Source organism: Suncus etruscus, chromosome 7 (genome assembly GCF_024139225.1).
Source record: "Suncus etruscus isolate mSunEtr1 chromosome 7, mSunEtr1.pri.cur, whole genome shotgun sequence".
In the NCBI taxonomy this organism is placed as follows: Eukaryota; Metazoa; Chordata; class Mammalia; order Eulipotyphla; family Soricidae; genus Suncus; species Suncus etruscus.
In genome coordinates this window covers 12583410-12596278 of record NC_064854.1, presented here as the reverse complement: position 1 = coordinate 12596278, position 12869 = coordinate 12583410, and the positions used below count along the sequence as shown (strand labels likewise).

Here is a 12869-nt window from a genome sequence, read left to right as displayed (position 1 = left end):
ATCATGACTGGAAAACTAAGGATAATGGAGGCTGAGCCCCAAGCTGGTCTGGAGCCATTTTTTCTGTCATGAAATATAAAAGTATAAAAGCATCAAGAAAAAGTTTACATCACTCCTTTAGTTCAGGAACTCCTTCTGCAGGAAGTGAAAACAAACCTTTCCAGTGGTCTTTCCACATTGGAGGGAGACACTGAATGGATCTGTCACTAGGTCTTCATTGACACATTCTTCACTGGGAATATATTGTTTCTTAAGTAATGGCTGAATAATAGTTTCCAGGACTGAAGCATTTTCAGGTGGGGATCTCTGATTTAAGGGTCCTACAATGTGTCCTGTTGATTAGGGAGACTCTCTCACAACGTGGACATCAATATGGATTTATCTGCGCCTTCCCCTTCCTCTCTGGAGTTTCCCAAGGAACTGTAATTACCAAGAATATGGAAAGCACCCAGTATCCGTGACTTTGGCGAACTGGACTTTCCTTTTTTATTGATTGATCCTGGAAAAAGAGATTTTAATCATTGCAGGCTCCAGTTCCAGTCTTTTCATTAGAACTTCCTGTTTTTACATGGAAAAAATAAAATAATTATTGATTCCTCAATATTTTCAGACAAATACATTTTCTTATTAAAAAGACCTGATCATCCAACAAATAGTGCTTGACAAACCCTTTCTTTCTCACAATAGTTTTTGTTCCTTGATGGGGCAGTCACACATCCAATCTGTGGGGTCTATCTATAGATTCCTTGGTTTGTAGAACCTAAAAAGTGGCTCAGAACAAGCGATCTGTGGCTCAGAAAACAACACAAAGAATCATGAGAAGGTTTTAAAGTCATGAGTTAGGAATTCCCATCCCATGGGGAGCCAGAGGATTTCCTAGTGGGGCATAAGCCAGACCACAACTGTCCAGATGTTGATTAAGGAGGGCAAGTAGGATCCCCCTTGCATGATGGATTATTCTTTATATAACAAGTGTATTATTTTGGTGATTCATCTTTTGTCCTGCATAGGATAGAGAGTAAGATAAATGGTCTAAATAAATAAGCACAGAACCAAATTGTTTTCTTATATCATATGTCTTATCATTTAATCTGATTCCTGAACAGATCTAAGATGGTTCTGGTACTGAATCAGCGAGTGCCATATGTGACATCCATGTCTTGTATGAATTATCTCCCTTCAGAAGGAGAATTTATGGTGGATGTTCTTGCCTTTAATAACATCAGTGCCACTTCCCTTAGAAAGCACTTGTTCATCACACTCAAGCCCTGCCAACCACCCCCAGTGAAGACTCTGGGACCTGGGAAAGTGCAGGTAGGACTTGAACCTGGAGTCATTTCGTTAGTTCATTTTAGTATTCTATCAGATGAAACCAGCTCAGAGTAAGAATGGGGAGGGTGGTGTGTAAAAGAAATTCTATCTGCAATGCATGACCCACACCCACAGGCCAAAGAAAGCTGTGGAGTGAAGCAATCCCACTCAGGCAGAAAGATAGAAAAGACTGGTTTTTGGTGTTTGGTTGTCTTTATTTTCTTCTAGCTTACTTTATCTACTTGATTACTCTCATGTCAATATTGCACTAGAATAAATAAGACTTTTTTCATTACTTGTTCAAAAAAAATTTTTGAGAGGTATATTTGAACATATATCTTTATCCTAAGGTGGCTGGTTGCTGACCTCTGGAATTGGGTATCCTTCTTTCCCATATGTGTTTCCAAATCAAAGACTAAAAATCCCCAGAAGCCCAAAGTAAAGGTTAGGGAGGTGATTTATATGTAGGATCTACAGACAAGAGTTATGTTTCTCCTTTAAGCCAGCACAGGCAGTTGGTTCTACATCTTGGATCAATAGTTTTCTGATAAAATAGATGGACAGAAAAAAAATTTTAAATACCCAAAACAAATAAATTTAACTTTTATTTATAATTTTCTTTACATTTTCTAGTAGTATAAAGATAATCAAGAATCACCTGAAATTCAGTCAGGAATCAATAGCCATTTGTGTATATATATATATATATATATAGTATATATATATACATACTAGATAGATAGATATAGATATAGATAGATAGATATAGATATAGATATGATAGAGTAGATAGATATAGATATAGAAAGATAGATATAGATATATAGATATGGTGTGTGTTAGTTTTGTAAATTTTTTAATGTAAGATATGTTTTTATGTATGTCTTGTGGCATGTATGAGTATCATCAGTGCATTTGATATTCTCATTGGGACATCATTTTCTTTTGAGTATTTAACTAGTCTTAAGTTAAATGTTAATTAAATTAAATTAATGGTAAGATAATATAGAGTGCTACAAATCACATTTTGAGGATACCTACATTAATCAAGGTGTTTTTTATTCATTTTTCAATCATTACGAGCTAAGTGTCCTATTAGACTTCTGTTCTGCATATGGTATATTTCCATATGGACAATCCAAAAAATTATTGAACTCAGGAATGTAGACTTTTTATTCTTTGGCAGCCTAGCATCATTCTGTGAGTATGGAAGTAATTGGAGTCCACACTGAAAGATATCCTTAGTCATGTAATCTTGCATTAGGAATAATGGAGATTTGAATAACATCACCTCCTTTCTGATGAGCAGGTCTGGGCGGTCTCAACCGGTGGAGCTAACAGTGACATTTGAAGGCCACCATTCTCTGTGACATCTCTCGAGGTCTTTCGTACAGCTGGCACCTTAAAAATTCATGGGGATGGCCAGGTACCCTGCCTCCTAGATGTCAGCACACACACACAGACCTTCATTCTGCCCAGATATTTTTTTGGGAGCCTGGGAACTACACTGCTTTGGCCAAGGTATCTGGGGCCTGACAATTCCACACGTATTTCTTCATTTAGTCCTTTCAACAAGAGTTCAAGGCTGCTGATCTACACTGTTTCTAGTCAAGAGACGAGAGTTCGGGGGCTGCAGCGGTTGGCACAAGGCATAAGCTATCTGCCTTGCGCTTGCTAGCTAAGGACGGACTGCGATTCAACCCCCCTGGTCCCCCCAACCCCCCAAAGTGGGGAGGAGAGAGATAGAGGAGAGGAGATAAAGAGTGGAGAGGGAGAGAAAGGAAGGAAGGAAAGAGGAGAGGTAAGGGTAGCGAGGGAGGGGAGGGAAGGAAGAAAGAAGGAAGGAAGGTAAGGATGCGAGGGAGGGAGGGAAGGAGGAGGAAGGAAGGAAGGAAGAAGGAAGGAAGGAATGAAGGAAGGAAGGAAGGAAGGAAGGAAGGAAGGAGAAGAAGGAAGGAAAGGAAGAAAGAAGGAAGAAGAAAAGAAAGAAAGACAAAGAAAGAAAGAAAGAAAGAAAGAAAGAAAGAAAGAAAGAAAAAAGAAAGAAAGAGAAAGAAGAAAGAAAGAAAGAAAGAATAAGGAAAAGAAAGAAAGAAAGAAGAAAGAAAGAAAGAAAGAAAGAAAGAAAAAGAGAAAGAAAGAAAGAAAGGAAAGAAAGAAAGAAGAAAGAAGAGAAGAAAGAAGAGAAGAAAGAAGAAAGAGAGAGAAAGAGAGAGAAAGAGATAGAGGAGAAAAGAAGAAAGAGAGAGAAGAGGAAAAGAAGGAAGGAAAAAGAAGGAAGGAAGGAAAGAGAAGGAAGGAAAAGGGAAGGAAGGAGGAAGGAGAAGGGAGGAAGGAAGGAAGGGAAGGAAGGAGAAGAAGGAAGGAAGGAAGGAAGGAAGGAAGGAAGGAAGGAAGGAAGGAAGGAAGGAAGGAAGAAGTTCTTGAAAAAAAGCAATGATGTCATTCCTAGGAAAATTTCTGATTTTGGTGAGAGAAATAATTATATTCAAAGACTAGCAAAGTGGCTCAATGAAGTTTATTGAAGAAAAATGTCATGTATTCCTGCTCAGCTGGTCCCAAGGAACATCAGAGAATGGAATTGAGTCTGTCAGGAACTTTTCACCTGGAAAGGTAATATGTGACAGTCAGAGGTCAAAGATCTGAGTAGTTCACCCTGGCAATCCTCAGCAAGTATTCTGTATATTTTGCCTGGAAAAAATAGGGGGAAAATGTGTGGGTTAGAAAAGGGAGAAGCTGTGGGGCTTGCTGGGGGTTGTGTTTTTGAACACTGGGCCTCTCTGAGGTTTGTGCTCCTAAGATGTTATTTGCTGAAGATCTGGCCACTTTCATTAGAGTGCATGCACTTTTTCAGGGTTCACACTTCCTGACTGTGGCTTTCATGCATCCTTTTAGTTGTGTTTGTTAGGATGTCACCTCTCCCCATTTTATTTGTGGCGCTTGACTGCGATGCAGTCAGAAATCACTTAGAGTGGACACAATAGTCCAGTGGAGCAGGGAGCTTGCCTTTCATGCAGCTGACTCAGGTTCAATTCCCTGTATCCCATATGCTCCCCTGAGCCCATTAGGAGTAAACCCTAAGTGCAAAGTTAGGAGTAAACCCTGAGCAACGCTGGGAGTGTCCCCGAAACAAACAAAAAGAAATCACTTAATGTGTCAGAGCAGAGCTACCAGTATCTACTACCTTCAGTGTATGTAGGATGCTGGAGATTTGGACTATGACTTATGTCTTTCAAAAACTCCTGCACTATTCTCCAGGTCTAAATATCTTAAATAATTCTTTTTACTCCAAAAATTCTTATGACTTATTTTCGTAACAATTAAAATGTTTTGAGTTTTGGCATATTTGGGCTTGATATATTAAAAAAAGACTGAAAAACTTATTTTCCTAACAATTAAAGTGTTTTGAGTTTTGGCATATTTGGACTTGATATATTGAAAAAGACTGGAAAAACCACACACACACACACACACACACACACACACACACACACACATACCGTGGAAGTTCATTATTTGAGGGTTTAAAAGATACCTAAATAAGGTAATCTCATGAATCCAAGATCATAGACAACTACAGTTATTGAGTGAAGTAAAATTGGACATGTGTATACACACAGAGAATGGTTACTTGAGGCTTTGTCCTCACATATTTTAGCTCATTGTGTCCATACAGACTTGGTGAAAAAAATGTTCCTGCTGCCATGATTCTGATCACTTTGTTTCCAACATGCATAAATAAAGATGTCTATTTTGACAGAGATGGTTAGTTGGTTAGTTAGATGACTAGATGGTTAGTTCTGAAAAAAATTGCTTTTTTCTGCCAGCTCTTAAAGCCTCTTTCAAGGGGGAAGTAGATCCTACCCTCCTGGGAAGCACAGGAACAGTCCAAGCGAGTGATAAGCATCTTTTGGGTGCAATTAGCAGACATTTTTTCTTTGTACACTTAGGAAGGAACATTTCCAGGAGAATAGTGGGTGAAAATAATTTTTATTGGAAAAACTTGTAACAAAGATCAAATAAGTTTCGGACCCTCAACATCAAGTTGGAGCTACTGAACTCATCTTTTCTTTTTTTATTTTATTTTATTTTATTTTTTTTTTTTTTTGGTTTTTGGGCCACACCCGGCAGTGCTCAGGGCTTACTCCTGGCTGTCTGCTCAGAAATAGCTCCTGGCAGGCACGGGGGACCATATGGGACACCAGGATTCGAACCAACCACCTTTCGGTCCTGGATCGGCTGCTTGCAAGGCAAACGCCGCTGTGCTATCTCTCCGGGCCCTCTTTTTTTATTTTAAAATAAATAATTTCAAAGAAACAAATCAGCTGATTGGGTTCCCTGAGTGAGCCCCTGTCATTGACATTGCAGGTTCAAGTGGAAGGTAGCTTTGTGTACAGTAACTACTGTGTGGAGGTGGAGGTGCGGGCCCGGGCTCCAGTCAGTGTCATCTCTGAAGGAACACACCTGTTCATCTCGCGGACCCACCCAGCCAGCGTCATCCTCAGGGGATTCCAGTCCTATGACCCAGACTATCCTGATGCCATTCTCAGGTGAGTTTATCTCAGCCCCTTCTGTTCCCTCTGATCCTACCTCCTCCAAACTCAGGAGCAAGAGTTAATTGTTACTATCTCCTTCTACAAATACCTTTGAAAAAAGTTAAGTATACCAGACTGGACACACAATGCTTTTAAGACTTCTAAGATCATCTATAGATAATATGAATATATCATATGTAAGTATATGATCTATAAATATAGGTGACTTTTGAAAAGGACGGCTAGAGAGCATAGATAGCTTTGTCGATTGGTATTTGCGGTATGTTTGTAATATGAGGTTTAAGTACTGTCATGGTTCTTTCAGCCTGCTAGAGCAATTGTCACAGACTAGGTAGTGTCTAAAAAGTGGAAGTTTCTCCCAATTCCAGAATCTGGGTGTCAAGATCAAGACAGCATAATACTCAATATTTTATGCAGATCTTCTTCCAGGTTATCTACCTGATTCCTTTCACTATGTCCTCATATGTGGCAAAAGGGAATGAGAATTGTGTGACGTCTCTTTAAGGGAATAAACTCCATTTGGAAAGATTTTACCTTCAAATCACTTCTGAGAGGCATACCTCTGGGTAGAACCACTTTAGGAATTTTTACCATATGAATTTGTTCCTGTTTTAAGTGACATCAGCAATAAATATACCAAATATGTTACTTATATTCAAATATTTTATTTGACTTAACTTCCAGATTGTTGCAAGTCTCTCCAAGGATGGGTCCTTTAATATTGCTCAGGATTTGTATTTTCTAGTCATAGTCCCTACTCATGTGGCCTTTGCAGTGAAATACATGGCCAGAAACCATAACACGTCAGTATCTAAGCATGTATTTTCCATGTGCACTATCCACAGCCACAACGTGGAACATGTGTCAACATGAACAGACTCCTTCCATGTACCAAGAACCCCAAAAATGGGCCCTCCACTCAGATTAATCCTGGACTCAAATAGGATGTCCCAATATCTCTTTAGTACACTCCCATAGCAAGAAACACAATTCCCATTGAGCCAGACAAGCAAATCACAAGGCCTACTTGCTCCCTACCAGCTCACCATTCCCACTCAAGGAGGAACCCTTCCAGTTGCAGTGCTAAAGTCTTGAGCCTCATAGTTGACTTCTCATTTCCTCTTTCACTTCCCTTCTCATCTGGAGGTTGTCTTGGATGGCCCCTACTTTGTCTGGACCATCATGTGACTTTCTGGACTTATCTTCATAAACGTCTCCTCGTGATCTCCACCCACACTGTTCATTGTGTTACTTGTAGAACTATGGATGGAGTCTAAAATAAATCTGAAAACCCATCTCGATTCAAGAGTTCACACTGCCCTCCCCCAGGACTATAGAAACCTGATCCCATACTACATTTCCTCTTTTCCTCCTTCCAGTTCACTTGGCTGCAGCTCCTGCTCCCCCATGGATATACCATGTGTATCTTTACTATAGACTTCTAATGTAGTGCAGGTTTCTCCTACATTCTTCACTCTGTTACTGTTCTGCATGCTTTTGTTTTCTCCCCCCCCCCCCTCTCTCTCTCTCTCTCCCCCCCTCAGGGAGGCCTTCTTCTCTGCTGATCCCACTTAAAAGTACAACTGTCTTTTCCTGATCCTGCTGTTTCATTTTCTATACATTGCTTTTTATTTTTTTGCTACTGTCTGTTTCTCACTAAACACCCAAGGAGGTGTGAGTCCAGTTGGCCATGTGTACTGCATTCCCATGACATAGTAAATACTCAGTGAATTTTTAAGAGGACCTGTTTGATTCTCTTGACCCCAAAATAGCCTATATAATTGCCTCATCATTTGAAGCTGTCAGTGTTTTTTTAACCTGGTATAAATAGAAGATGTTGGCCCACATATCCCAGGTGCTAGCAGTTCACACACATATTCCATGTGCTCATAATTTTACATGTATTCCATGTGCTTACAATTCATGGGCAATTTTTTGGAGGGTCACACCTGGCAGTTCCCAGGGGTTACTCCTGTCTCTACGCTCAGAAATCGTTCCTGGCAGGGTCAGGGGGACCATATGGAATGCCGGGATTTGAACCACCGTCCTTCTGCATGAAAGGCAAATGCCTTACCTCCATTCTATCTCTCTGGCCCCCATGGACAATATTTTTAGTAAAATATTTTTATTTTTAATTATGAGAACAAAGATGCATAGAAAGAGGACAAGGTAAAGTTAAAGTTACAGTGGGAGGACAATCACCCATAAAGAGAATTCTCAGAAGATATCCCCTTGCTGACACCTTAATTTTGAACTTTCAGCCAAAGAACATTAAGAAAAAACAGAACCCATGTACAATTACTTTGTCCCTCAAGTCACCAGATTGTAGTACATTATAACATTTATTAGCAGTACACAAAGCAATCTAAAGCCATAAAATTTATGTAATTCCTTAAACATTGAAGGCATAGTATTTTTTTACAGTTACATGAACATGCATATTAGTTTAAGTTAACCTCAAAAGTTTAAGTGGTGGTTTATTTTTATTTTTTTTTATTTTTGGTTTTTGGGCCACACCCATTTGACACTCAGGGGTTACTCCTGGCTATGTGCTCAGAAATCGCCCCTGGCTTGGGGGGACCATATGGGACGCCGGGGGATTGAACCGTGGTCCGTCCTACGCTAGCGCTTGCAAGGTAGACACCTTACCTCTAGCGCCACCTTCCCAGCCCCAGTGGGTTTTTTTTTTTTTTTTAAGAATTAGAGTCAATGGAGCACAGTAAAAACGATGTTGGAGTGGCAATTATTGTTTGCATAGGCCCACCAAAATATGGAGAACATGGAAAGGAAAAGCCTTGGCCTAAATACAAGGAGACCCTACCCCTGAAGTTTCCTGACATAAGACCAAGTCTAGGCTTCAGGCATACTAGTTTGTCCAATTCAAGTCATTGTCTGTAGTGCCAATACACTTATTTTTCACAAGTCTGTTGTTGGTATCAGGTTTCTATATTAAAGATCCTGGAATCTGCATATCCCACATTGAAATCAAGATGGTGTGGAGCGTCCTCTAGCTTCACCTCACAATTAAAAGGCAATGCAGAGAGCCCTGTTATGTAAGCCGGTCGATGATGATGATGATGATGATGATGATGATGATGATGATGATGATAATGATGATGATGATGTTGTTGTTGTTGTTGTTGTTAAGTCTTCTCAGTGTTAAGGGAAGTCTCTTTTGAGTAGGTCGATGTCAGAGCAGCAGTAGGGTCTTCCCTGGTAGAGGATTGCTTCCAGGTGATGTTATAGACAATCTTGGATATTTCGTAGATGCCTTCCCTGGTTCAGGGGTGAATGGAGGATGCCCATTCTTCTAAGGCCTGCACCAGGTCATTATGTCAATGTTCAGGGTAAGATCCCATTGCACTACAAGATTTGTGTGCTCCTCTCTCTATTAGATAAGAACTTATTTGTATGTATAGTATTTTCCCATTTTAATGTGCCTATGCAAACAAGGAACAATGCCACATGGCACTATTGGTGCATATGAGGGCAACAAGAACAAGTCCAACCATCCCCTTGACTTGGTTCAAACATAAGCATTAAATTGAGGGACTCTTTTACCCGAATTCCTTATTGAACAGCTCACAAATAGAACAGATAAAAAGTGGGGGAAATCATCATTATATAAGAAAATATTTAGTAAGAGTTATAGCTGTCAAGAAAATACACATAAAATATTCAAAAGACATAGGTGTTCATTTTATGTCTTTTGAAATAGTTAGGGAGTGTTAAATCCAGCGCATCACATTAGTCTGTGATTTTGACTATATGGACAATATTTTATGTGCTAGAACTTTACACACATATCAATGTGCTATCAGTTCTCACCCACAAATTTAATATCCTTGTGGTTCACACATGTGCTAGAGATTCACACATATATTCCATGTGCTAGTGATTCATACTGTACCATATGATTCATAATATACCATATGCACACAGTTCACCCACAGTATTCCATCTGCTAAATGATCATGCACATATTCCATGTGTTCACAGAATAGAAGTGGTGAGAGTGAACAACCTTGTCTTGTGCTTGATCTTGTACTTGAGGAAAACCTTTCAATTTTTCAACATTGGTACATTTACTGAGTGCTTGTGATAAACAACTTTAACTATGTTGAGGAAACTTCTTTCAATTCAATTTTATTGAAAAATTTTATCATGACTAGGTGCTAGATTTTGTCAAATACTTTTTTCTGCATTTATTAATATTACCATATCACTTTTCCTTGTATTGATATATATATATATTTACTGATTAATTGTGTCATCAGTTTTGACATTTGCACAATTACATCTTTTATGTTCACTGGAGCACTGATTTTAATAGTCAAATTCTGGGGAAAAAAACAATTATTGAAAAATAGGACTGGATAAAGAAACTATGATAGTGGATAAAGGTGTTTGCCTTTTATGTGGCCAACTCAGGTTCAACCCTGACACCTCCTATGTTTTCCAAGTCTGCCAGGACCTATCCTTGAGCCAGGAGTAAGCTGAGCACTGCCAAATGTGACCCAAAGCTGAAAAAAAAATAAACATTATAAAAACCCTATGTACACATACAAATGATCAGCTGACTGGCAAGACCCAACTTAAATTTTTCTCTTGGTCTTTTTGCAGGTATTACTGGGCATGTACTGTGCCAAGTGCTCAGGGGCACCCTTGCTTCATTGCCTCCTCTCCACACAACCTGGACACCACAACTTCTACTCTGATCTTTACAGCAAACTCCCTTAGAGACAGTTATGACCAGTTTATCGTCTCACTAACAGTGTCTAGTGCTGGCCGGAACTCTTCAGAGGCGCATATATTTCTATCTACTCACTCTGATCCTGAATTCAGGTACCACCTGTCCTGTATCTCCCACAATGCAAGTCTTCAGTTCTCGGGTGTTTTTGGAAGTTCCCACAGGTGTCTGCTATGCACACAGGCTTGGAAGTTCATCAGACAGGATGATATGAGGGAAGAACATTAACCAAGAAGGAACAGGAGAGACCCTGCTTTAGGACTGACCTATAGACATAGCTAACCTGAATAATGCTGACTCAGTGTATAATCAATAAATTTGCCATTCCAAGATAGCAAGTGACCCAATATGAGTACCCCAAGAGATTGGAGCTCAGACCAGAAAGCAAAGGCAAAATTATTAAATTAGCATCTCTCAGGGAATTTTTTTACACCATTTATAATAATGTTCCTGAGAGCTCACCTCCTTCCCTCATTCTCTACCACCAATATGCACCATGCCTGGAGAGACAAAACACACACATACAAATCATACACATACATACAAAAAGACATACATGCACTCACAGAGGCAGGTTCATTGGCAAGTAATAACCCTTTGTGCTCCTGTACATACCAAGGTCTTCTAGGTCTCCGGTATGTGGAGACAGTGGTCTAAAGTATATGTCCCTTTACAGCATGGTCCATTGCAGGAACACAGACCCAAAAAGACCATTTTGGTCCTTTTGAGTATGAGGGTTTTGAGTTAGGCAGGACCAAGAGTGCAGGAGGAAAAATAAAGAGGAGAAGCAGCAACTTTCTCTGTGAACACCCAAAACTATGTGAAAATTACAACTATTCAATTACATAGAAATGCCTCAGTAGAGAATGATGTAACACCTAAAATGAAATATGCTTAAGAATGTCTTACATGTTTTTCCTAAAAATCTCAAACCTGACTTTCATATTGTAGATTCATCCACATCTCTTGGGTTGACTTTAAAGGTATCTTTGTTAATTGGAATGAAGAAATTTCTTTTCAAGCTGAATGTGAAGACTGCAATGAAATAACAAATCTTTCTTACTCCTGGGATCTCTTTTTAGTGAATGCAACAGAGAAGAAGGGTTTTGAAGGTAACTATTTCTATTGCTTTATTATATTTAACCTGGGATCAAACTATTGTTTGAAATTACTAACAGTCTGGGAAATCTGGTTTTTTTGAACCATGTTTTGTTCTAGCCCATATTTTTGTTCCATTTTTATTATTTTTATTTTTTCAATGGCAGTAGTAGGTAAGCAAAGAACCAATTAATGTACTACTTAGCTTTGTTGCCTCTGAGGAGACAAGACCTGATTTTACTGAGCAGTGGTAGCTATTTTTGTTGGTTTGTTTATTTGTTTGTTTGTTTGTGGGCCACACCATGTGGTGCTCAGAGATTATTCCTGGAGCTGCCTCAGAAATTACTCCTGGAAGTCTTGGGGAACAATATGGGATGCTGGGGGGTCAAACCTGGGTCAACTATGTGCAAGGCAAATGTCCCACCTGCGGTGACATAGCTATGGCTCCAAAAGTGGTATTTATTTGTAATAACATATGTTCACGATTTACTTAATTTTTTGAATTTTAGACCATACCTGAAGATGATCAGGGATTACTTCTGGGAGGGTTAAGGGGATCATATGGAATGCCAGGGATCAAATCCAGGTTACCTATGTGCAAGGCAAAACACCTTACCCACTCTAACTTTCCAGCCTTGTCCCCACACTTTTAGGACCTGTATCCCTTAAATATATGCCTAGTCCATTAAGCCAATGTGTTTCCAACATTTTTATACCTATTTACAGCCATTAGTCTAAGAGCCAGTAATTTCCACAGCATTTGGTAGTTTTTCCATGGAAGCAGACAGGAGGTTCTGGGCCTTCTGTATCTAACACCATGAAAAGGTGACTTCAGGCTCTTCTCTATAAAAACTTTCTTGGGTGAAAAGTATAGATAGATTATAGCACTTTACTAAGCTGAAGTGAGACTAAATAAAGTCGCCATTGTCCACTGGGCTTGAACTCAGAGATTAAATTTCACTAGGAACATTTGTGAAAAGAGAGATAATTTCAGTGCCAAACAGATAGTGGTTATTTTTGAGCTGGATCCAACTGACTTTTACAATAGAAGTTTGTGTAGAGCCCTCAGTCAGTCTATTTCCTTTCATTCAAGGATTTCATACAAGGATTCCATAAGAGAGCTCCAAAACCATCTAAATTTGACTACAAAAAGG

The 12869-nt window shown here is 39.4% G+C and overlaps 1 protein-coding gene across 1 annotated transcript in view; it reads left to right on the top strand.

The window, feature by feature from the left end:
* PKD1L1 (polycystin 1 like 1, transient receptor potential channel interacting) overlaps positions 1-12869 on the top strand; it is a 113586-nt gene that overhangs the window by 23440 nt on the left and 77277 nt on the right. The window contains 7 exon segments of the mRNA XM_049777515.1: positions 1184-1314; positions 2139-2143; positions 2621-2663; positions 2665-2832; positions 5680-5861; positions 10491-10712; positions 11569-11729. Of these exon segments, the coding sequence (XP_049633472.1) occupies positions 1184-1314; positions 2139-2143; positions 2621-2663; positions 2665-2832; positions 5680-5861; positions 10491-10712; positions 11569-11729 (912 nt within the window).